A 23,454-nucleotide genomic window follows, 5' to 3' on the forward strand; every position below is an offset into this window, starting at 1 on the left:
ATCTTGCTCCCTGCCAACTCCTCATTTATCTCCGGCCTGCAAATTGCAAAGGACGCCAGGTGGGGCTTGGCCATCTTGTTTACTACCAGCAACTGCGGGCATTAATAAAGGGGCGAGATGGAGAGGCAGGCAGGGGATTAATAAGAGTGCGTCAGAATGCGGTTCAAGGCCTGCTTCTCCTAGTTGCCGGGATACAGGAGTTTAATGGCTCTGTCGCTCCGGCTAATTTTGCTCTCTCAAAAGTCCGCTCCAGAGCTGGGAGGAATGAAGGCTACAACGACAGCAATGGACACTCACCATGCCAGATGCTTTGGTTTTGTAACGATACAGGTGATGTTAGCTTTTCCCAACCTGGCATCCTCCAGAGGTTTTTATGGCACCATAGTGTTGGAAGGGATCCCAATGGCCATCTAGTCTGACCCCCATGCAGGGCAGAAATAAACATTCTGCCTGGCCGGCCCTGGCCATCCAGAAATAATGTCTGGACAGACCACATTGCGGATGGCTGACCCGATGCTCTGCTGTTTTATTTAAAGCCCGCCTCTTCGGAAATGTTCTGGGCACGCTTGCAAATCAAAACAGAGCACACAGCTTGACAAAATTCAGGGCATCATAAACAAAGATAAAAACAGCAAGGCCAGTGTGGCAGCAATGAAACGGCCTGCTTGGAATCTGGAACAGCGATTCAAGTAAGAATTTGCTGGATTAAACAACAGTTGTGCAAATGAAACGGGCTTTGTCGGGCCCTAGGAACTCAAGAGGATCAGTGCTGGGTGCATGGACTCTGGGAATGGCAGGGAGCATTCCAACAGATATGGTGCCACCACGAGAAAGGCCTGTTTTCAAGTTTCTATTTGCCTAAGCTCAGTAGACTAGACGTGTTCACAGGTGACGTTCAATGAGTGTTCAATACGTCTACCCATGTACAGTCATACCTCATGTTACATCCGCTTCATGTTACGTTCTTTCAGGTTACGTCCCGCGGTGACCTGGAAGTACCGGAAAGGGTTACTTCTGGGTTTCGCCGCTTGCACATGCGCAGAAGCGCAAAATGACATCACACGCATGCACAGAAGCGGTGAATTGCAACCTGTGCATGCGCAGACATGCCGCTGCGGGTTGCGCTCTTTTCATGTTGTGAACGGGCCTCCGGAACGGATCCCATTCGCAACCAGAGGTACCAGTGCACACAGTAGTGGACTCATATGCATCAACAAGCGTGCACCATTTTCCTGCAAAGACTTGTCCAAGATAGCATGTACCTGTGATCAGTGTAATATGTGAATATGTGGGAGGAAGCCAATACGGTTTTAAGTTGTTTAAACAGTTTTTTTAAAAGTTTTTTTTTTCATTTGTGCAACCTGCCCAAGGTCCTTAGCCTGAGGGGTAGGTAAATAAATAAATAATAATTTATTATATAATATCAGGCACAGCTGATAAAAAGGACTCCCCATGCCAGTAATGTGGTGACCAGGAGTCAGTTATGACCCTGCAAAGGCTTTCTTTAGCTGTGTGATTCTGGCATTGCAGCGGGTTGGTCTAGATGAACTCTATAGTTCTCTGATCTTTCGTCGCTTGCGGTCCTCTCTGCCCCTTTCCCCCTTCTGGGGTTTAGGCTCCTTGCGTTGGGGGAAAGATTGCAGGAGCAACTCGCATGAACCGCTCTGTTCCTCCACATTTGATTCCCGCCCTCCCTCCCCCCCCCCCCCGACCGCCATCACCAAAAATACATCCTGCTCAGCGGCTCACGACTAACAAAATATTTTTGTTTCCTTTTCCCGAAAGCATATGGGGAGCTCCGGGGAAGCATATGGGCCTTTTCAGGAAAACATATTGGTGAATGGACAAATTAGAGCAGTTGCCAATCTGCTTTGGGTGTCTGGCGAGACCACCAACCACGGCGACTCCGCTTAGATTTCCCGCAAGACTTCCCAAGGTGGAAGCCAGGCAAGCAGGAGGGATGGCGAGAGCTCCACGCGCTGACGCAGAAACAGAGGCATGCAGGGATCGGCGCTTACGTTTTAAAAGAACGGGGCAAATCCTGATTTCCCTCTCTGGGTCTGCTCACTGATCAACTGCCACGGTGGATCGGGCCCTCAGCAGGAAGTCAGCTTAGAAATATGGGGGAGTGTGGGGGGAGCTCACTTAACTTTGTGTGTAAATGTGTGGACATACCTAATCTGCAGTTTCTGAAACTATACAAGTGCAGTGTCTGAAATACTTCTTTGAATTTTGTAATGCGGTTGTAATGCGGTTCCGCAGCCAAGTCGTGTGTTCGAAAATGCATAGGCCAGTGCATTAAATTGCATATAATAGGGGGAATAGCTTACCAAACAAACAAAAACAAAACCCTGTTGTATTAGGGAAAATTGCTAGCAATGATGTCTTTATTAGGCAAAATGTCATAAAAATGTGTAGATCAAAATGCCCAAATTCTCCAGCTGGGTTTTGATGAGCCTGGGATAGCATGAGACTTTTAATCTCAGGATTGTGTGTTCAAGCCCCACGTTAGGCCAAATATTCCTGCATTGCAGGGAGTTGGGTAGGTGACCCTAATTGTCCCTTCCAACTCCGCAATTCTGTGATTCTAAGCAAAATCTGTGAAATAAAATTAACAAGTATGACTGCGATCTACTTTCAGAATTAAAAACTGGCAGCGATCTACCCCCATTTTTTAGGGGTTCAGTGCATGGCAATCGCAGCATTAAAATCCCCAGTACTCTTCCCAAACGACAGTTCCCAGGATTCTTTCAGGGGCAAACAGTCCCTGCAACCTTCCACCTGCTCTGACTATAAATATGGCCGCACATTTAAAGTCCTTGCTTGGTTGCTAATTCCCAGGGCAGCTGGGGGATTCGCTGGAGGCTCATGCGCCCACACGCCGTTCCCTTAAAGAGGCGCTTTGCCTCGTAGGATCTCCTCCCCACCACGCTCTGCTTTGCGAATCTTCCCTACTTATAGATGGAGCAAAACTAGCAAATCCTAAACGTTACAGTCCTCTGGGGGGCGGGGGAGACTCGGCTCTGTTCTTTGTCACAATATTGAACACGAGTTGCTATTTACAGTAATGAATCGAAATGTCAGCTATAAAAATACGGAGTGTCAGAGCGCTCCTGCTTCGCTCAAAAAAGTTTGATTTGACAGTTTGTTAATCATACGACGATTAAACGTGTTTCGCGGCATTGGCTGCCCAGATCTTCCTTCCTTCTTTCCTTCTCACCACCAACCCTTCCCCTTCCCTCCCTCCTTCTCTCTGCTGTTAAGCCATGGTTGGCCATGCCGGGGGGCTGATGGGATTTGTAGTCCATCAGAATCTGGAAGGCGGCAGGCTGGGGCAGAAGGCTGCTGCAGCGATAGCTGTGTGACAGAAGAGCCTTGTTCTCAACTTTACTTGGCTTCATTCGGCTCTCGCTTGGACCTCTGGCCCTGTTTTCCTGCCCACCTTGCTTTCCCACCGACTCATTGCAGAGATTGTGCAGACTGGGGAGCGGCTGTGGGCAGGTGTGCAATTAGCAAGGCATGAAATTCAAAGTCCCCCCGGCGCAAGCAGGGAGAATCGCTGGCTGCCAAGCTCCTTATATTGGATAATTAAGGCGCATGCAAGAGAGTCTCTTCACTGCCTCTTCTCAGCAGTCCTGGCCCAGGTGCTATTTAACTAATAGAAACGCCTTTTTCTCCCGCAACTTCAACCCCAACAGGACCTGGGTTTCGAATTCTGCCTGTGCCTCAGTAAATCCGCGTTTTGGATAGCGATGAATCCTTCGTTGACAATTCTGGCAATGTTTTGAGGCCTGGGAGGGAATCGATGGGCAGGGAGGATGAGTTCTCTGCCTCAGAGAACTCATTGTACCTTGTCGTCAGCGTAACAAAGGATTCGGGCCCATAAAGGTAAAGGGACCCCTGACCATTAGGTCCAGTCATGACTGACTCTGGGGTTGTGGCGCTCATCTCGCTTTATTGGCTGAGGGAGCCGGCGTACAGCTTCCGGGTCATGTGGCCAGCATGACTAAGCGGCTTCTGGCAAACCAGAGCAGCGCATGGAAATGCTGCTTACCTTCCCGCCGGAGCGGTACCTATTTATCTACTTGCACTTTGATGTGCTTTCGAACTGCTAGATTGGCAGGAGCAGGGACCGAGCAACTGGTGCTCACCCCGTCACGGGTATTCGAACCGCCGACCTTCTGATCGGCAACTCCTAGGCTCTGTGGTTTAACCCACAGCGCCACCCGCGTCCCATATTCAGGACCATAGAAAGCCCCTAAAACAATACAGCAGGATCCTGAAAGGCAGAGCGTAAATGCAGCCCGTCCCCTGACCTTATCTTCAGAGGCCCTTCTGGGTGTGCCACGTCCCATGCAGAGCCGTCTGGTGGCAAAGATGAGGCCTGATGAGGAACGGTTGAGGGAACTGGGTAGATTTAGCAGCCTGGGGAAGAGAAGGCCGAGAGGTGACCCGAGAGCCGTCTTCAGATAGCTTCAGGGCTGCCACATGGAAGGTGGAACAAGCTTGTCTCCTGCTGCTCCAGGGGGCAGCCAGTGGATTCCAGTTGCAAGAAAAGCAGCGAACCGCATATGCATTGTAGGAAACCTGCAAGCAGGATTTGGTTTTTTTTTACTATTATTTATTAAATTTGTATACTGCCCTTCATCTGGAGAGCTCAGAGTGGTTCACAACATAAAAATACAAGATAAAAACACAAAATATGTTAAAAAACAAAGGCCACAACCCAATACCACCCCCATATGCTGCCATATAAGAAAGGATCTGAGTGGTTTATGTTTTTTAAAAAAATGCAAATAATTATGACACACATGGAATTTGAACAAAACAAAACCAGCAACAGCATCCAGGGTCCTTTATATTCCATGGAGACGCCCTCTAGCCCTGGACAAGTGGCTCCCTCTGAACCTCAGCTGCAAAACAGGTATTCCAGTGGCCCACCTACCAGGCTGGCATATGAGCCAACCACCCCCAAGAATTGCAAAGAGCTTTGCTGATTAAAATTAGGAATAGTGGCATCCGCAGTCAGCGAGCTGGTATCTGGACAGATGTCGTCCTCGTAGTAGTCAACTATCCACATTGCAAGTGGGCTTGTGGTGGCTGCTCCACAAATCTCTCTGGGATCTGTCAGTGTCCATTTCCCCTACAAAATTTTCTGTAAAGAGGGAATTGTTCCATTGGTTGAGGGAACCAGGGCCTTGTTGATGGCCTTGTTTGTTCTTACAAAAAGAGCAAGGCACAAGAGAGCCTTTTCTCCCTTCCTGTGGTTTCCGGAAAATGGTATTGAGGGCCATGGCTGCCTCCAGCTGTGAAGACTGAGCACAGCCATCCTGGCTAGTAGCCACTGGTAGTAGTAGTAATAATAATAATAATTTGTTATTTATACCCCGCCCATCTGGTTGAGTTTCCCCAGCCACTCTGAGCGGCTCCCAACAGAATTAAAAGCACAATAAAACGCCAGACATTAAAAACTTCCCTAAGCAGGGCTGCCTTCAGATGTATTTTAAAAGTCAGATAGTTGTTTATTTCCTTGACATCTCATGGGAGCGTGTTCCACAGGGCGGGTGCCACCACTGAGAAGGCCCTCTGCCTGGTTCCCTGTAACCTCGGCTTTTCACAGGGAGGAAACCAACAGTAGGCCCTTGGATGTGGACCTCAGTGTCTGGGCTGAATGATGGGAGTGGAGACGCTCCTTTAGGTCTATTGGGCCGAGCCCGTTTAGGGCTTTCAAGGTCAGCACCAACACTCTGAATTGTGCTCGGAAACGTACTGGGAGCCAATGTAGGTCTTCCATGTTCTCTTCCTCCATTAATTTGTCTAATCTGCTTTCAGAGCCATTGAAATTGCTGACCATCACTGCCTCCTGAGGTCAGCAGGTTGCAGTTCTCCTGCAGCCTGAAAGCAATCCATGATGAAGATTGCTTCCAGAATCCACTTGTTGCAGATTTCCCTCCCTCTTGAGATCAGAGTGTCATTAATAGTGAACGGGTTATCATTTCTGTCAAAATCAAACTCCCAAAATCTTGCACAAACTGACATCCCCACCGTAAATGGTATTATGTACCAAGTTTATTGCAAATCCTCCAAACAATTTTGTGGTGCCGAAGAAAACATTTTTGACATTTGCAAAGAAGACCTATATACCATCTGTGTTAAAAATCCTAAGGAGTTTTCCCCAAGAAAACGTATTCGTGATGTTCCATTATGTTATTTTTATCTTTTGTTTGTAAGCCGCTTTGGGATTTATTTGAATAAAAAGCAGCATTAAACTATAACAAAACGATTCTCAGTCCTTGTGAAATACACCCAGGACAGGTACAAGGAGGGGGAAGATGCAATTATCCTGCACCTCGAACGAGTCTTTGCTTCTAAGTCAGGTGGGGCCACAAGGAATTTGCCCAAAATCTGAAGTCCAAAGGATGGGGACTTGAATGCCAAAGCTCTTTCTTGCCTTTTTGGTGAGAATTTGAAATTTAAAGGCAGCTGATACAAACTTTTTCAAATAGGAAATTGTAGGTATTTTGATTAGTCCGTGACGTGCTAATTGATTTACTATCGGCAATTAGCTCTTTATGGCAGCTTCGGCAGGTCCGGCACACTTCCTCTGCGCGATTCTGCTCCTTCTTCTCCGTCACGCCCAGCAGAGTAAAACACAGCAGCAACTTGTCACTTAGTTTCCCACAAACACACAGAGCACAGTAATGTCCATTTACAGCTCTTTTATTGCATCATTTTCTCAGATATTTCCAGGACTTCTCGCAGACATGGCAAACTCCCTCTCTCTCTCAACGATCGGAGAGGAACAGACAGGAAAGCTCCTCCCAGCTTCTAAAACTGACGTCAGAATGCTGAGGCATCATGGGAACAACTTAACCTCTTAAGTTCCAACTCCCATACCCCCTCTGCCACACATTCTGACAATACCTGTGGAACATCCACGTAACTCTCAGGTTCACACTGTGCGAAACTTACCAACGCACCTGTGGCTTGGTATCTTTCCGGTGGAACACCCTTCGTTGTGCGACTGGATCGCCTGGGCACAAACTCAGATGTTACCTCTGACTCACTGCCACCAGGAACTGTGTCCTCAGCATCATGGGATTCCCCCTCTGACTTAAAGCGTTTTCGAATCCTCTCCATTATACTCACAGGAGAACTAGGCTCACTCTTGGCCTCCCTTTTAACAACTTGTGGAGATGCCCCACCCTGCTCCAGACCTTGATCAGTGACCTGATCGTCATCAGCAGACTCAGCCGCTTCTTCCTCCCCCTCAGAACCTTCCTGTTCTGAATCAGAGAGACACTCTGAGAGAACATCACGCTTGACAGCAGCCTTTGACTTTTCATCCTGCTCATAGAACTCAGCGTGTTTGCTGATCAGCAGTTTACTCTGATCACCTGATGGGAACGCAAACCTCCATGCATGCGCTGCTGGCTCATACCCACAGAAGATCATTTTCCGGAACTTGGATCCATCTGGCCCCTGCAAAACTTTAGTCACTGGCACAGATGCTTCCGACCCAAACTTGCGCAAAAAATGAATCTGGGGTTTCCTGCCATGCAACAAGCCAAACGGTGTGTCACCTACCACTGAATTGTAGGTCTGATTCCAGGTGAAGCTCACATACCTGATTGCCTCCAGCCAAAACTTTGGTGGCAACCCAGACTCCTTCAGCAACACCTTTGCAGTCTGGACCAGAGCCTCACATCGGAGCTCTGCCTCCCCCCTCTGATTGGGTGAAGTCACTATGTGACGTATCCCTTTCTTGTGAAAGAACCTCTGCAAAGCAGAACCTGTAAATTGAGCACCTCTGTCACTTGTGACAGCTTGCACTTTGGTGGCAAACCTTTGTTCCACCTCCTCAATCCACCTTTTGATCAGCTGTGCTGCATCATCCCTGGATTTGAGACCATGGGTCCAGGAATTCTGCGTAAAATTATCCTGCATCGAGAGCAGAAACCTTGACCCTCCCAGACTTGGTTCTTTTACAGGACCAAACAGATCTATGTGAACTAGCTCAAAAGGTTTTTCGGTTACCCTATCCACTTTTGGGTAACTGCACCCTTTTACCTTTGCATGTCTGCATGCTTCACAATCCATCGCACATCCACATTCTACAATGTGGCAACCGTTAGCGACCTCGGGTAGCGTCTGTAGTTCTTCTACAGAGCCATGAGCTGTCCTAGCATGCCAAGCGTGTACACATGCATCATGATTGGGAATTGTAGCACGCAGTGCTTGTGCTTTCTCAACCTTCCCCTCACCCTCCAGAGACGTTTCAAGAATGAAAAGATCATTCTGCCCCTTTTTAACCTTGGCAAGCATCCTCCCTCCTTTGGAGATTGTGCACACATCACCCTGAAAACAAACCGTAAATCCCATTTTCAGTAGATAAGGCACAGATAAAAGACAATGGTTCATCCCAGGAACGGTACAACACTCCAGCGTTTCCTGTAAAATACGAAAATGCAGATTTACAACGTTAGTCAAATTTCCTTTCTGTCCATTTGCAAACAGTACAGATTTCCCGGCAGGAATTGCCTTGCAATTCCACCCCTCGACAGCAGGGGTCTCTGGAATCAAGTTGCGATTAGCTGCAGAGTCAATAACGAAACGAAACTTTGAGCCTTTCTCACAGTTGTTTTCAAACAACGCCAGACTCGCCGTGATCTCATACGTCTCTTCCTGGCACCTGGCACGTTCACTAGCCTCAGTCCCACGCCTGGCTGTTTTCCCAGACTTGTTGCCATGGAAACCCGACTGATTCCCATGAGAGTTGTCCTTGAAAACATCCTGCCTTGCCTCTCTGCTCCGGTGGGGGCAATTTCGACGCAGATGGTCAGTTGAATTACAAATGTAGCACCGACGAACGGAAAACGCCTGAACCGTGCATTCCGCGGGCTTGGCTCCGCCTCTGCACCCCGAGCTCCCTGTGCCAGCTCTGCCCTCTTTTTTGCGTTTCTCTTCTTCGTCCTGCAAGCGTCCCGCCACGTAATGCAGCGTCAGCTGTTGCGGATCCTGAGACTCCAGAGTTAGACACAGATTGTCATAACTCTTGTCCAGAGAACTGAGCAAAATGTACACTTTCTGCTCCTCTGGAAAATCGACACCCAACAGTCTCAGCTGGTTAAACACGGCCAGCATATCAGTTACATGCTTCCTGATGCTATCCCCAGGACGTAACTTCATCTCAAACAAGCGTCTGGTGGTGTGGATCTTTGCCCCAGCCGTGGTTCTGTGGTGCACCCGTTCCAACGCCTGATAAGCCTCACAAGCATTTTCCAGGCCCTCAACCAAAGGTAGCTGCGAACCATCCAGGCTAAGCACGATTGCTCCCAGGGCCCTCTGGTTCCTCCTTTGGGAATTTCGGGCGTCTGCTATCTCAGCTGCTGTAGCTCCAGCCCCTGGTGTAGGAAGTGGCGGTCCCTGCACGGCCTCCCACAGACCCTTCGCCACCAGCCATGCCTTCAGCCTCCTGCTATATTCTTGCCAATTCTTTCCGTCCAATTTTTCGAAAGGTACGGAATATGAATCGTGGCCTTCTGCCATGGTTTCCTGTTCTCCCCAGGGGCCCCAAGCTGTACTCACAGAAACACCAGCTCTTCCGGCTCCTGCTGCGTGGAGAAACGATTTCCGCTGTTCTCAGCTCTTGGCTCCACAGCACAGGCAAACCTTTGCGTCTTTCAGCTAGCTGCTTGCCTCAAATACAGACCTCCGCTTTCGCCAACTCCACTGCCATCCGAACGCAACTTCAAAGCATTCCAGCAGCCTCTAGTGACAAGTTTACAAGCGGTAATTTATGGGTCCATAACCTGTAGGTATTTTGATTAGTCCGTGACGTGCTAATTGATTTACTATCGGCAATTAGCTCTTTATGGCAGCTTCGGCAGGTCCGGCACACTTCCTCTGCGCGATTCTGCTCCTTCTTCTCCGTCACGCCCAGCAGAGTAAAACACAGCAGCAACTTGTCACTTAGTTTCCCACAAACACACAGAGCACAGTAATGTCCATTTACAGCTCTTTTATTGCATCATTTTCTCAGATATTTCCAGGACTTCTCGCAGACATGGCAAACTCCCTCTCTCTCTCAACGATCGGAGAGGAACAGACAGGAAAGCTCCTCCCAGCTTCTAAAACTGACGTCAGAATGCTGAGGCATCATGGGAACAACTTAACCTCTTAAGTTCCAACTCCCATAATTATGTTATTGCAAAAAGGGGGAGACAATTACAAACGAATTTCCTCTATATATGTAAACATAATTTTGTATTATAAAGTGTTCTGTTCCTGTGCAAGAAGTCAATTATGGTCGGAAGAGGGTTGCATGGAATTAATAGCTTAGGCAGACTTGGTTACAATTACGTTTTTAAGCAAGGCGTCCAATTGTATGAGTTAAAATTATGCACAAGGTTGGACAATGTCTCCGAGTTTTATATTATAGTAATTAGCAAACAGACTCGTTTCCCCCATAAATTTGAAAGGCTGTTGGTGCATTTTAAGGCCACAACTTGGGACTTTTGCCTGTCCCACAGCATCTATGTGTTGTCCTTTCCTGGGTAGTCTGCAAATTGTCTCTCCTCCACCCTAGTCAGATTCTTTCTTCAGCCTTCTGCAACAAATTCCTCTCCTTGATACCAAGCAGGTGAAGGCAGCAAAATCATTTTTCTCTTGGTTTACTTAATTATGTCCATGGCTACTCTGTGGTGGTTAACATCAGCTGAATTGTGGCGCTGTGGATTAAACCACAGAGCCTAGGACTTGCCGATCAGAAGGTTGGCGGTTCGAACCCCCGCGACGGGGTGAGCTCCCGTTGCTCAGTCCCTGCTCCTGCCAACCTAGCAGTTCGAAAGCATGTCAAAGTGCAAGTAGGTAAATAGGTACCGCTCCGGCGGGAAGGTAAACAGCGTTTCCGTGCGCTGCTCTGGTTCGCCAGAAGTGGCTTAGTCATGCTGGCCACATGACCCGGAAGCTGTACGCCGGCTCCCTCAGCCAATAAAGCGAGATGAGCGCCGCAACCTCAGAGTCGGTCACAACTGGACCTAATGGTCAGGGGTCCCTTTACCTTTTTACTGTTTAAGGATGACCTTTTGGGTTACCTGCAGGTACACAACTCTTCACATTTCCACATGCGTTTGTGATTTTAAGCGAGACAAACTCACGGAAACCCATCAGTGTTTTCGTCCTACTTTCTTCCGATAGGTCCAATTTCCTTTGCAATTATGTACTTTTGCAGGCTGTTTGATAGACCGCAATGCATTTTTTTTTTTGGCCTGTAATTTTCACTAATCTATGGATTTATCTGCACACTTTACCCAACCCAGTGCATGCATTTTTTGCTGGAGAGCTGCATTGTGAAATTCAGAGAATGGCAAATTTCAAGGGATTTCGTTTCGTTCTCATATCGTTTCAGGAAGTGTGGAGCCGATAGGTTCAGCTTTGGCCCCGATCCAATGCAGAACCAGGCGTGCTCAAGCCGTTTGATTCTGACAGGCTGGAGTGTGTCTTGCTCTCCTCTGGATGACACCCAGGGGCTAGTAAACATGGATTCCCAGAGCATATTTTTGTTAACAGGCTCCTTCATCATGGAGCATTTTCTCCCCTTTCAATTTTTTTATTTTTGCAAAGCAGTTTCACATCATGATGAACGGCCTTGGGTGGCCAGTGGTTATACACCAGGCCACCGGGATGGACTTCTGTCATCATAGCCACTCTCCTTTCTTGGAAGCTGCAAAACAACAAAACAACTCTCTTTTTTTGCAGTTTGCATGTGAGGCAGAAGGAAAATAAAAAACCCCGAACCTGACCACAATCAATTTCAGATTCAAGGAGTTTAAAGTTAATTTTCTTTGTTGAGGTTGCAGCCTCTGAGACCGGAGTTTTCTGGGCGGCAAGAGAGTTGCTAAGAGATTTCTGGCTGGGGGAAGCAGTTTCTAGGATGCAGGATCACAGGAGACTGCCTTGCACTGAGTCAGACCATTGGTCTGTCTTGCCTAATGTTGTCTACACTGACCGGCAGCTGCTCTGCAAGAGTTCAGACAAGGGATTTTCCCTGACCTACCTGGAAATGCCAGAAATTCAACCCAGGACTTGTTGCTCTATGGCTACTTAGTTTGTGCGTTTGTGATGAACACCAGAATAGCCCTGCTGGATCTAGCATCCTCCCAGTGGCCAAACCAAATGCCTCTGGTAAAACCCACAAGCATGACCCATGTGCAACTGGTATACAGAGGTGCAATGCCTCTGATAGTGGAAAGATAACATAGCCTTCATGTCTAGTGGCTGTCGAAAGCCTCATCCCCCATGAATTTTGTCTTTTCAAGGCTTCCAAGTTGCTGGCCACTGCTACGTCTTGTGGCAGGGAGTTCCACAGTTTAAGTATGTGCTGTGTGACCCCCTGGACCAGAGCACTCCAGGCACTCCTGTCTTCCACTGCCTCCCGCAGTTTGGTCAGACTCATGCTGGTAGCTTTGAGAACACTGTCCCACCATCTCGTCCTCTGTCGTCCCCTTCTCCTTGTGCCCTCCATCTTTCCCAACATCAGGATCTTTTCCAGGGAGTCTTCTCTTCTCATGAGGAGGCCAAAGTATTGGAGCCTCAGCTTCAGGATCTGTCCTTCCAGTGAGCACTCGGGGCTGATTTCCTTAAGAATGGAGAGGTTTGATCTTGTAGTCCATGGGACTCTCAAGAGTCTCCTCCAGCACCAGAATACAAAAGCATCAATTCTTCGGCGATCAGCCTTCTTTATGGTCCAGCTCTCACTTCCATACATCACTACTGGGAAAACCATAGCTTTAAGTATACGGACCTTTGTTGGCAAGGTGATGTCTCTGCTTTTTAAGATGCTGTCTAGGTTTGTCATTGCTTTTCTCCCAAGAAACAGGCGTCTTTTAATTTTGTGGCTGCTGTCACCATCTGCAGTGATCATGGAGCCCAAGATAGTCTCCTATTTGTGTTTTCTAAAAAGCCCCAGATGTTGTAACCTTTCCTCCTAGGAAAGCTGCTCCATCCCTTGATGGCTTGGGCTGCCTTTTCAAATCCTTTGCAAGGCTCTTTTTGAGGCAAGGCTGTGGGCGTAGACCAGAGGGCCACTAATATTTATTTATTGCATTGCCCCCCTTTTCCTCCCAGAAGCTCAAATTGTCATAAATGGTTCTCCACCACTTCCTCATTCAATCCCAGCAGCAACCCTGTGAGGGAGGTTAGGCTGAGAGGCAGTGACTGGCCCCCCAGGCTCACACCCAGGGAGAGAGCTTCATGGCCCAGTGGGGGGATTTGAACCCAGGTCTCCTAGGTCCTAGTCAAACACTCTAACCATGGCGACTCTCCATTCTATTCCAGTCTTAACACACACACCCTCCTCTGCTACAGAGGGACAGATCAAACGTGTTGGGTAACAGACTCTCCAACGGACAGATCTCACTCCTCTGTGACTGTAAAAGTGGATCTATAGAATCGTTATATCATACAATCTTCTGTTGTCCATTACATTCGGCTGCACGGTCCAAGTTTCTGGCCCCATATTTATCGAGAATTGCTGGCGGTCCTCAGGAAGCCCAAATAATATACTTATTAAACGACGAAGATTCAAGTAGATCCCTTGCAGTCGCTAGATACCTGATTAATGTTTTATTTCAAAAGAGGAGAAATGGATCACTGTATGTCTCTGACAGATTAGCTAAATTTAAGAACCATCAATAAGTGCCAGAACTAAGACGCATACCCCCAAAAATCTGATGGATCTGAATTGTGGTTTACATAGAGGGAGCTTACTGTGTATAGTGTTTACTTAACTGAAGTAAAATTGGTTCTATATGGGTGTTTTAACTTAGAACTGTTTAAATTGTATTGTGTATGGATAAATTCTGATGTATTGTTTTCGATATGGGCCAATGGCCGCAATCTATCTATCATCTATCTATCTATCTATCTATCTATCTATCTATCTATCTATCTATAGAGGGACAGACCAGCTCACAACTGATCATAGCTGTCAACATTTTCCTTTTTTTAAGGGAAATTCCGAATAGGATTCCTCGCCAGAAAAGGGGAAAGTTGCCAGCTATCCAACTGATCCTGTCTCCAGATCGGCCGTCCCAAAGCTCCAAGCCCCTCTTGTCCCGACTTGCGCCTTAGCGTGCCGCGAGTTTTGCCCAGCCGTGCCAAAACCTCCAGAACCATAGGGAGGAAAACTATTTTCAAATTCATTTTGCCGCTGCTAAAGGCAGATGGCAGAAGGGAGATGCAGAAACACATTGCCCTGTGTTGCCATTTGCAGATGGGAAGGCAGCTCTGGCGGAGAGTGGCTGCTTTCTCTTCTATTTTACCCATATTAGGAGAGGCGATTTTGCTGCTCTGGTTCATTTTCTTCCCAAACAATTTACGGCGGTTTAGTAGCAATCGAGGCTCCCCGCTGCGAGGGCTTGTTTTGCTTCCCTAAACTGGGACAATTTGAGCTCTGAGCTTGGCACGGCTGCCCGGCGTCCTCCTTCCTCCGGTTTTCAATCTCTGTTTCAACATCTTTTGCAACCCTTTTGTGTTCCTTTGAGCTGGCAAAGGCTGCAAGCAATGAAGAGAAATGCCTTCTCTCCCTGGCCCCCCTGCCCCCCCAAAACCCCACTCACCCTGTATCCATGCCTTTTCTCATTGCAGTGCAGAGGGGCCGCAGGACAATGTTGTTGCAACAGAGGCATGCGATGGAGATATGGGGAAAATTGGGTCTGCGCCTTCCCTGGGGAACAGCAGCATAGAGAGTTTGGGAAGAACGTTAACTAGCTGCAGAACTGCCGAGGTGATAAAAGGCTATGCCAGGGCCAAAGCAGATATAACTTATTAAAGCCGTAAGGCCAGGTTTGAGTCAATTCAGGGTGGGTGGGTACATAGATCAGGGGGTCAGGATCCAAGCAGAATGCGTTAGCTGCAACAGTGCAGACTAGCTGCCCCTGATCCCTATCACTGTTTTGTATTTCAATTAAAGGGTGTTTTGTTTTAAAACTCATAAGGCAGATACCGTATTTTTCGCCCTATAGGACACACTTTTTCCCCTCCAAAAATGAAGGGGAAATCTGGGTGCGTCCTATGGGGCGAATGCAGGCTTTCGCTGAAGCTTGGAGAGCGAGAGGGGTCGGTGCGCACCGACCCCTCTCGCTCTCCAGGCTTCAGGAAGACATCAGCAGCCTAGGCAGCCCTGCGGGAGTTCCCGCAGGGATGTCTAGGCTGCGGATAGCAGCCTGCTTCCCAGAGCGCCGGGCGCCCTGAAAGCAGAGCGCCCGGTGCTTCGGGAACACATCCGCAGCATGGGGAGCCCTGCGAGAGGCCCCTGCAGGGCTCCCCACGCTGCGGATAGCAGCCTGCTGCCCGGCGGGTGGGGCGCCCTGAAGCAGAGTGCCCCGCACGCCAGACAGACATCCGCAGTGTGGGCAGCCCTGCAGGAGTTCCCCGCAGGGCTCCCCATGCTGCGGATAGCAGCCTGCCGCCCGGCAGGCGGGGCGCCCTGAAGCAGAGCGCCCCTCGCGCCGGGCAGACATGGGCCAGCCCCACAAGCTCGGGGGACAGCAGGGAGGCACAGCACCCCCACCCCACTGTTCCTCGACCTGGTTCGGTTTCCCCGACCTGCTTTTGGGGGGGAAATAAAGGGAACATTTTTTTCCTTTATTTCCCCCCAAAAAACTAGGTGCGTCCTATGGATCAGAGCATCCTATGGGACGAAAAATACGGTAAATGCAGTGATTCTTGCTCAGGTCCCTGCTTGCGGGTTTTCATCTGGTTGGTCGTTGTGAGATATGGATGCTGGACTCGATTGGACCAGGGGGCCTGATCCTGCAAGGCTCTTCTTGCATTTTTAACCCTTGACTCTCGGTGCTAAACGTTGCAGATCAGCAGATTGACATTCTGAGTTGGGGGGGCGGCGTGCCTTCCCTTCCACCCAATTCCTATCCGCCCCACCTCCGAGATGTTTCGAGGCTTCCAGTACAGATTTTGTCAGATGAAACTGTTCCCGTCCGCCTTCTTCCCCAAACTGGGTTTCACATCCAAGTCTCGATTGCTTGCATTTCCATATTAAGCCGGAGTTCAGCCTTGCTGCAAAGGGGCCACTTCCCCCAGTTGGGAGCCCCTCCAAACCGCAGCGAGATTTTCCCTCCTCCCCAGACGGGGTTTTGCTTTCCAGTCCATTCTCTCTGCTTCCTAAAACGCGAGTTTCATTTCTGTGACCTTCGGCACTTCTAGAAAGTAAAGAGAGAGGGGTGTGGAGGGGAGGAACCAACCCAGGAATCTATGACCCCACCAAACTGGCTGCCATTGTTTGTGGGCAGTGAGGAGACTCAAACCCCTTCCAGCAGCTGAGCTTCAGCAGCCTTGTGGTTTTTTTTTGTGTGTTTTTCTGAGTGCTAGTAAAATTCATGTTAAATTGCTGTTTTGTGGGTTGTTTTTAAAAGTCAGGAACGGATTAATTCATTTTGCATTGCATTCTATGAGAAAGCGTGCCTTGGTTTTGGAACGCTTTGGTTTTGGAACGGACTTCCGGAAGGGATTAAGTCTGAGAACCAAGGTACAACCAAGCTATACAGCCTGAGAGAGATGTCCTCCTTGCTGGATACAGACCAGCTTTTGCCTTCCCCATCTTTGCAGGGGAGCTGTTTCTAATATGCCCATTTTAACGAGCGATCTCTCCTCCAGCGATTACTCAACCTTTGACGGCTGGCGGGCTGGAAGTGTGAGCTGACTGTGCTGCATTATCAGTATTGCACTTGAGCAGACGCTGAGCGGGGCGAAAGGTTTCTATATGTGGCGCGTGGTCTGAGACAACTCATCTTCACATGCATCTGATCCCCGGAGCCTGGCTCAGTCACATGCTGGGCATGAGTAGTGCCAGCCACGAGGAAGGACTGCTCAAAAGGACTGCATCCGGTAGCCTCAACCCTAGAGGAGGGTCACCCGTCCTCCAGCTGTTTGGCATCAATCTGAAAGTTGCCTACGCTCTGAACAGTGCTTTGGCATCCCATAATTTTTTTAAGGGATGTGCATGCGTACATCTCCCTCTATGAACCTACCTGGGTGCTAAGATCATTGAGTGAGCAACTTCTCACAGTCTCTCCAACATCGGAGGCACAGATGGTGGCGATGTGAGAGACAGGGCCTTTTCTTTGGTGGCTCCCAGGTTGTGGGATTCCCTTCCAAGAGAGGTTAGATTGGCTTCCTCCTTGTTATCCTTCTGCTGACAGGCTGAGATCTTCCTCTGGAAACTAAGGTGCTACAGTGCTGACCGTCGGGCTGCCGCCAAAGCACATTATATTTTACTTGCTGGCTCTAAAAACCTTGCAATGCATTTTCACTTGTTGCTTTCATCATTCTGTATTTTGCATTGATGTTTTTACATGCAGGCATCGTGTTATATGTACGCTACCATGCAGCAATTCAAGCCAAGCTCAAGGCTGCTTAGGACCTGGGAAAAATCCCTAAGTGCAATGTAACAAAAGTAGCCAAACACAATAAATGAAACATTTAAAAAATGCAGAACCGAAACAGTTTTTACATTTATCACAGTATCTAAAATGAAGATGGAAAATAGTGGAGAAGGTGGGCAGCAGGTCTTCCAGGACTCCCAACCGAGATGTTATGCCACCTTTGCATAGTTAAAACTGTGTTCATGGTGGCTTACAACATGAAAACAAATACAGTGGTACCTTGGCTGTCAAACTGAATCCATTCCGGGAGTGGGTTCGACTCCCAGAACAGTTCAAAAACCAAGGCACGGCTTCTGATTGGCTACAGGAGCTTCCTGTACTCAAACGGAAGCCATGGAAGGTGTGTTGGACATTTGGCTTCCAAAAAACGTTCGCAAACCATAGAATCATAGAATCATAGAGTTGGAAGAGACTACAAGGGCCATCGAGTCCAACCCCCTGCCAAGCAGGAAACACCATCAGAGCACTCCTGACATATGGTTGTCAAGCCTCTGCTTAAAGACCTCCAAAGTAGGAGACTCCACCACACTCCTTGGCAGCAAATTCCACTGTCAAACAGCTCTTACTGTCAGGAAGTTCTTCCTAATGTTTAGGTGGAATCTTCTTTCTTGTAGTTTGGATCCATTGCTCCGTGTCCGCTTCTCTGGAGCAGCAGAAAACAACCTTTCTCCCTCCTCTATGTGACATCCTTTTATATATTTGAACATGGCTATCATATCACCCCTTAACCTCCTCTTCTCCAGGCTAAACATGCCCAGCTCCCTTAGCCGTTCCTCATAAGGCATCGTTTCCAGGCCTTTGACCATTTTGGTTGCCCTCCTCTGGACACGTTCCAGTTTGTCAGTAACCAGAACACTCACTTCCGGGTTTGCAGCATTCGGGAGCCAAAACGTCCGAGTACCAAGGCATTCCACAACCAAGGTACGACTGTACATATAACAGAATAATAATAATAATAATAATAATAATAATAATAATAATAATAATAATAATAATAATTTATTAATACCCCACCCATCTGGCTGGGCCTCCCCAGCCACTCTGGGCAGCTTCCAACAAAATATTAAAATACAATAGTCCGTCAAACATTAAAAGCTTCCCTAAACAGGGCTGCCTTCAGATGTCTTCTAAAAGTCTGGTAGTTGTTTTTCTCTTTGACATCTGGTGGGAGGGAGTTCCACAGGGCGGGTGCCACTACCGAGAAGGCCCTTTGCCTGGTTCCCTGTAACCTCACTTCTCGCAAGGAGGAAACCACCAGAAGGCCCTCGGCGCTGGACCTCAGTGTCTGGGCAGAACGATGGGGGTGGAGATGCTCCTTCAGGTATACTGGACTGAAGCCTTTTAGGGTGTGCCACCTTGAATCACAACTTGGAGGAAAGGAAGGATATGAATACCTGAAATAGAAAAACAAAGAGCCCTCCACGAAAGACCCAGATTGTTGAGTGAGCTACAACAATGTGATGTTGAGGAGTAATTGGGTGATGGCTTAGTTGTAAATTCATTATGTTTGCTGACCCTAAATAGCATGGGGAACTAAGAGGGCATCTCTTGAAAAGCTTGTCTTGCCTATATCCATCCCCAAGGAGCCACAAGGCACCTCATTCCTTGCAAAGTTTGCGTCTCATTCCTTGCAAAGCGAATCTTGGCTGCGTTCGCCGTTGAGGAACGAACATGTGTCCACTTACGAGACTGTAATTGTTGGATAAGCAGAAGCGGTTGTATTTAGAGTGAAACCACCGAGAACAAAGGGTCCCTCTTGAGTCTCTCTTGTTGGGGAGGCGGCCTGGCCGTTGCTGGCAAATGCTTCTCTTTTTCATGTGGCGCCTTTTAAGGGAGGCTTCCTGAAGGTTTTTTTTGTGTGTGTTTTTGCCATTACTCGAAGATTTGCTCGCTCGCAGAAGAAAAGAGCAAGCCATCTGTTTGAGCAGGAGATGGAATAACGAGACAGATCTGTAGCTAAATAAGTTCACATCTGCTGGGAGGAACCATCAAAAGACAACTGAAGGTTCTAATGAGAGCCACATGCGGATGAAACCCGAGAAATATTGAGGGAGATCGGCTGCCAAGAATTGTGTGTGTGCGTGTTTGTGTGTCTCTGTGTGTTATCTGGGCCAGCTTGCTTTCGTTCTTCTTCTTCTTCTTCTTCTTCTTCTTCTTCTTCTTCTTCTTCTTCTTCAGCTTTTCCTTCTTGAGTCACGCAGAAGCAGAGAGAGGGCGAGATCTAGGTGACAAGACGCCATCGCTGCCCTCAAATCTCAGCCTTATATCAGCAGTTTGGGGTCGTAGCAGAGAGGTTTGCTGGTGTGGGGCAGCAGACAAAAGCAAATGGGGGAGCCCTTCCCCACGAGACTGTAAGAAGAGGTTGCTGGATCAGGCCGTTGGCCCATCTAGCCCATCATCCTGTTCTCACAGGGACCAACCGGATGCAAAATTATCCCCCATCATGACCGAAAATGTTCTGCTGTTATTTTGCAACATTGCTCCTTCCTTGGGAGCACAGAACTTGCAATTTCAGTTCCGAAAATGTATATATTCACAAAAGTGGAGAGGGGAAACTTTTCTCTCCCTCGTTGCACTAAAACTCATGGGCACCCAAAGTAGCTAAATGTTGGAACATTTGCTTTCTAATGTTGCACACCACCCTGAGATCTTTTGATAAAGGGTAGTATAGTGGAGCCTCTGGTTGCGAATGGGATCTGTTCTAACATGAAAAGAGCGCAACCTGCAGCAGCGCATCTGCGCTCGCACAGGTTGCGATTCGCCGCTTCTGTTCATGCATGTGGTGTCATTTTGCGCTTCTGCGCATGTGCGAGCGGCAAAACCCAGAAGTAAGCCTTTCCAGTACTTCCGGTCGCTGCGGGACGTAACCTGAAAGGACGTAACATGAAGCGGACGTAACATATGACTGTATAGAAATTGAAATAATACTAATGCTAATAACAGGAAGGATTCACGCAGCATGTAGTTAAACTAGGGAACTGGCTTCTGCAGGAGGCAAAGGTTGTCCCCAACTTGGATGAAGGAGAATTAGCTAAGTTTGTGGAAGAGGAGAATCCACAGCCAGAAGTAGCTATGCTTCCGAATATCAGCTGCTGGAAACTGCAAAAGGTGCTTGATTCCTGCTTGCAGGTTTCCCAGAAAAGGCTTCTGGCTGGCCACTGTGAGAACAGGATCATAGCTGTCAACTTTTCCCTTTTCTTGTGAGGAATCCTATGCGGAATAAGGGAATTTCCCTTAAAAAAAGGGAACAGTTGACACGGAACCAAGAGAATTAAAGTAAACTTAGATAGCTCAATTGGGTGGAGCGTGGTGCTGATAACGGCAAGGTTGCATGTTAGACAGCTGCATATTCCTGCATTGCGTGGAGCAGAACTCTGTGATTCAGCAGACCCAGTTAGGAACCTGGAGTTTATCAGATACTACTGAAATTTGGGACTGCAGAATGGCATGCGGGTGGCGCTGTGGTCTAAACCACTGAGCCTCTTGGGCTTGCCAATCAGAAGGTCGGCAGTTTGAATCCCCGTGATGGGATGAGCTCCCTTGCTCTGTCCCAGCTCCTGCCAACCTAGCAGTTTGAAAGCGTGCCAAAAAGTGCAAGTAGATAAATAGGTACCACTCTGGCGGGAAGGTAAATGGCGTTTCTGTGCGCTGCTCTGGTTTTGGTGTTCCCTTGCATCAGAAGTGGCTTAGTCGTGCTGGCCACATGACCTGGAAAAACTGTCTGCGGACAAACGCTGGCTCCCTCGGCCTGTAAAGCGAGATGAATGCTGCAACCCCAGAGTTGTTCACGATTGGACATAACTGTCAGGGGTCCTTTACCTTTTTACTGCAAGAGAACAGAGCTCAACTTAACATGGTTGTTTTGAGTCTGCCACTTAAGAAGAAGGCCTACCCAGAGGAAAATCGGAACAAAGCTTAGAGAGGAGCTCAGATGCAGCACACAGAGAGTCATAAAACATCGAAACATCTCCAAGCATCCTTCTACATGCACCAAGAAAGGTTACAGGTCGTGAGCAGCAAAACAAGTAACAAGTAACATACTGCTAACTTCACCCCCTAATTACCTTGGGGTGCCAGACCATTCGGGTCTCAAATGTGCTGCATTATCACTGTTTCCTTAGCGACCAGGCCGTCAACAGAGTTGTTGTCATTCCAGTCCCTATCTTTTCCTTGGAATCTCTCAAGAGATGCTGGATTTCACCCTGGTGCTAACTCAAAACAGACCTAGTAAAACATCCCGAGTGACTATTTCTGCCGCTTTCGGGGTCAGATAGGGAAGGAATGCAGCGTACGAGTCCTAAAATGCAGGCACACAAAAACAAGCTTAAGACATTCTAGCCAGAGGTTCGATACACTTAATACTGGAACATTTTTGAAATCAACAAAATTCATACCCTGGGTCTCAAATTCTTACATCACATGGAATTCACAAGCCAACGGTCTTCTTGCTTTTCTCTTTCCCCAGTGCTGAGTGATGTCTCACCCATCATGGCTGCCCCCCAAGGACCCTAGCGAGCCCGTGGGTCATGTGACTGCGAGGATGGAGACCACCCATTCTTTCGGGACCCCCAGCATCTCCATATCCACTCAGCAGACCCCAAAGAAGTTTGCGCCAGTCGTGGCCCCCAAACCGAAGTACAATCCCTACCGAGCGGCTGAAGGGGAAGGTAAGAATTGTTGGTTGCTGTAGTTCATAGGATGCCTCCATATATTAAACAGCAATAACGTACGATAAGTCTGTGAAACAGTAATAAATACAGCTGCATCTTGGTTCCCGAACTCAATCCGTTCCGGAAGTCCATTTGACTTCCAAAATGTTTGCAAACAAAGGCGCGGCTTCTGATTGGCTGATTGGCCCTGGAAACAATGCCAACAGCCAAAGCAGACATTTGACTTCTAAAAAAAGTTTGCAAACCAGAACACTTCCGGATTTGCAATATTCAGAAGCCGATTTGTTCGGGATGCAAGCCGTTCGGGAACCAAGGTACCACTGTGATGGAGAGAGAAGGGGAGTCAGTGTCGATAGAAGGAAGGAAGGAAAGTGGCAATTGCGGTATACGGTTCCTTTTTAATTGTGGCATTTTTATCCTTTCGCTATTTCATTTTTTAAAACTTCCCTGCAAGGCGCTCTAAGAACCTGTTGATGGGGAGGTAAAAACCGAATCAAACATACCCATAAATAAAACAAACTGCAGCTCCTCACAAAGGTGATTCAAATCTCTCTGGCAACAGCTATGCGGCTTCACTCCGTGGAAGAAGCAGACGATTTGAAGCACCGTGCCGCTCACCCCACGTCGCTCCGGATCCCTGAAACCGGGTTTCCCTGCGAGTAGGGGAGGCGCAGAAGGTGCCCGCCAAATCCCACGCTCACAGGCTTCTCCCGCCTGTGATTTTTACGGGTCTCCACCTTCGCTGTGGCGGCCAGACCCAGATTTCCACGGAACAAATTCCTCCTGGTCAGAGGAATTCAGCCATTACCAGAGGCACCTCCCCGGAAGTCCCAACCATCTCATCCCATTCTCCTTGTGCCCTCCATCTTTCTCAACATCAGGGTCTTTTCCAGGGAGTCTTCTCTTCTCAGGAGGTGGCCAAAGTCTCAGCTTCAGGATCTGTCCTTCCAGTGAGCACTCAGGGCTGATTTCCTTCAGAATGGAGAGGTTTGATCTTCTTGCAGTGCATGGGACTCTCAAGAGTCTCCTCCAGCACCAGAATTCAAAAGCATCCATTCTTCGGCGATCAGCCTTCTTTATGGTCCAGCTCTCACTTCCATACATCACTACTGGGAAAACCATGGCTTTAACTATACGGACCTTTATTGGCAAGGTGATGTCTCTGCTTTTTAAGATGCTGTCTAGGTTTGCCATCGCCTTTCTCCAAAGAAGCAGGTGTCTTTTAATTTCGTGACTGTTGTGCAGAGCACCCTTAAGCCCATCTCGCCCCTCCTTTGTGGGCTTCTGGGATTCCACAAGGGCCTGCCCACACCTTTCCCAAA

General features: G+C 48.3%; 1 protein-coding gene across 5 annotated transcripts in view; it reads left to right on the forward strand.

Moving 5' to 3' along the window:
- LPP (LIM domain containing preferred translocation partner in lipoma) overlaps window positions 1-23,454 on the forward strand; it is a 311,393-nt gene that overhangs the window by 110,956 nt on the left and 176,983 nt on the right. For all 5 annotated transcript variants that reach the window (XR_014526400.1, XM_083504206.1, XM_083504205.1 and 2 more), the window contains one exon: window positions 21,928-22,129. Coding sequence is in view for 4 of the 5 variants with exons in the window: in XM_083504206.1 (XP_083360332.1) it covers window positions 21,937-22,129 (193 nt within the window). In the remaining variant the exon portion in view is untranslated. The remainder of the gene's footprint in view (window positions 1-21,927; window positions 22,130-23,454) is intronic.

Source organism: Podarcis liolepis (genome assembly GCF_965112155.1).
Source record: "Podarcis liolepis genome assembly, chromosome: 5".
NCBI lineage: Eukaryota > Metazoa > Chordata > Lepidosauria > Squamata > Lacertidae > Podarcis > Podarcis liolepis.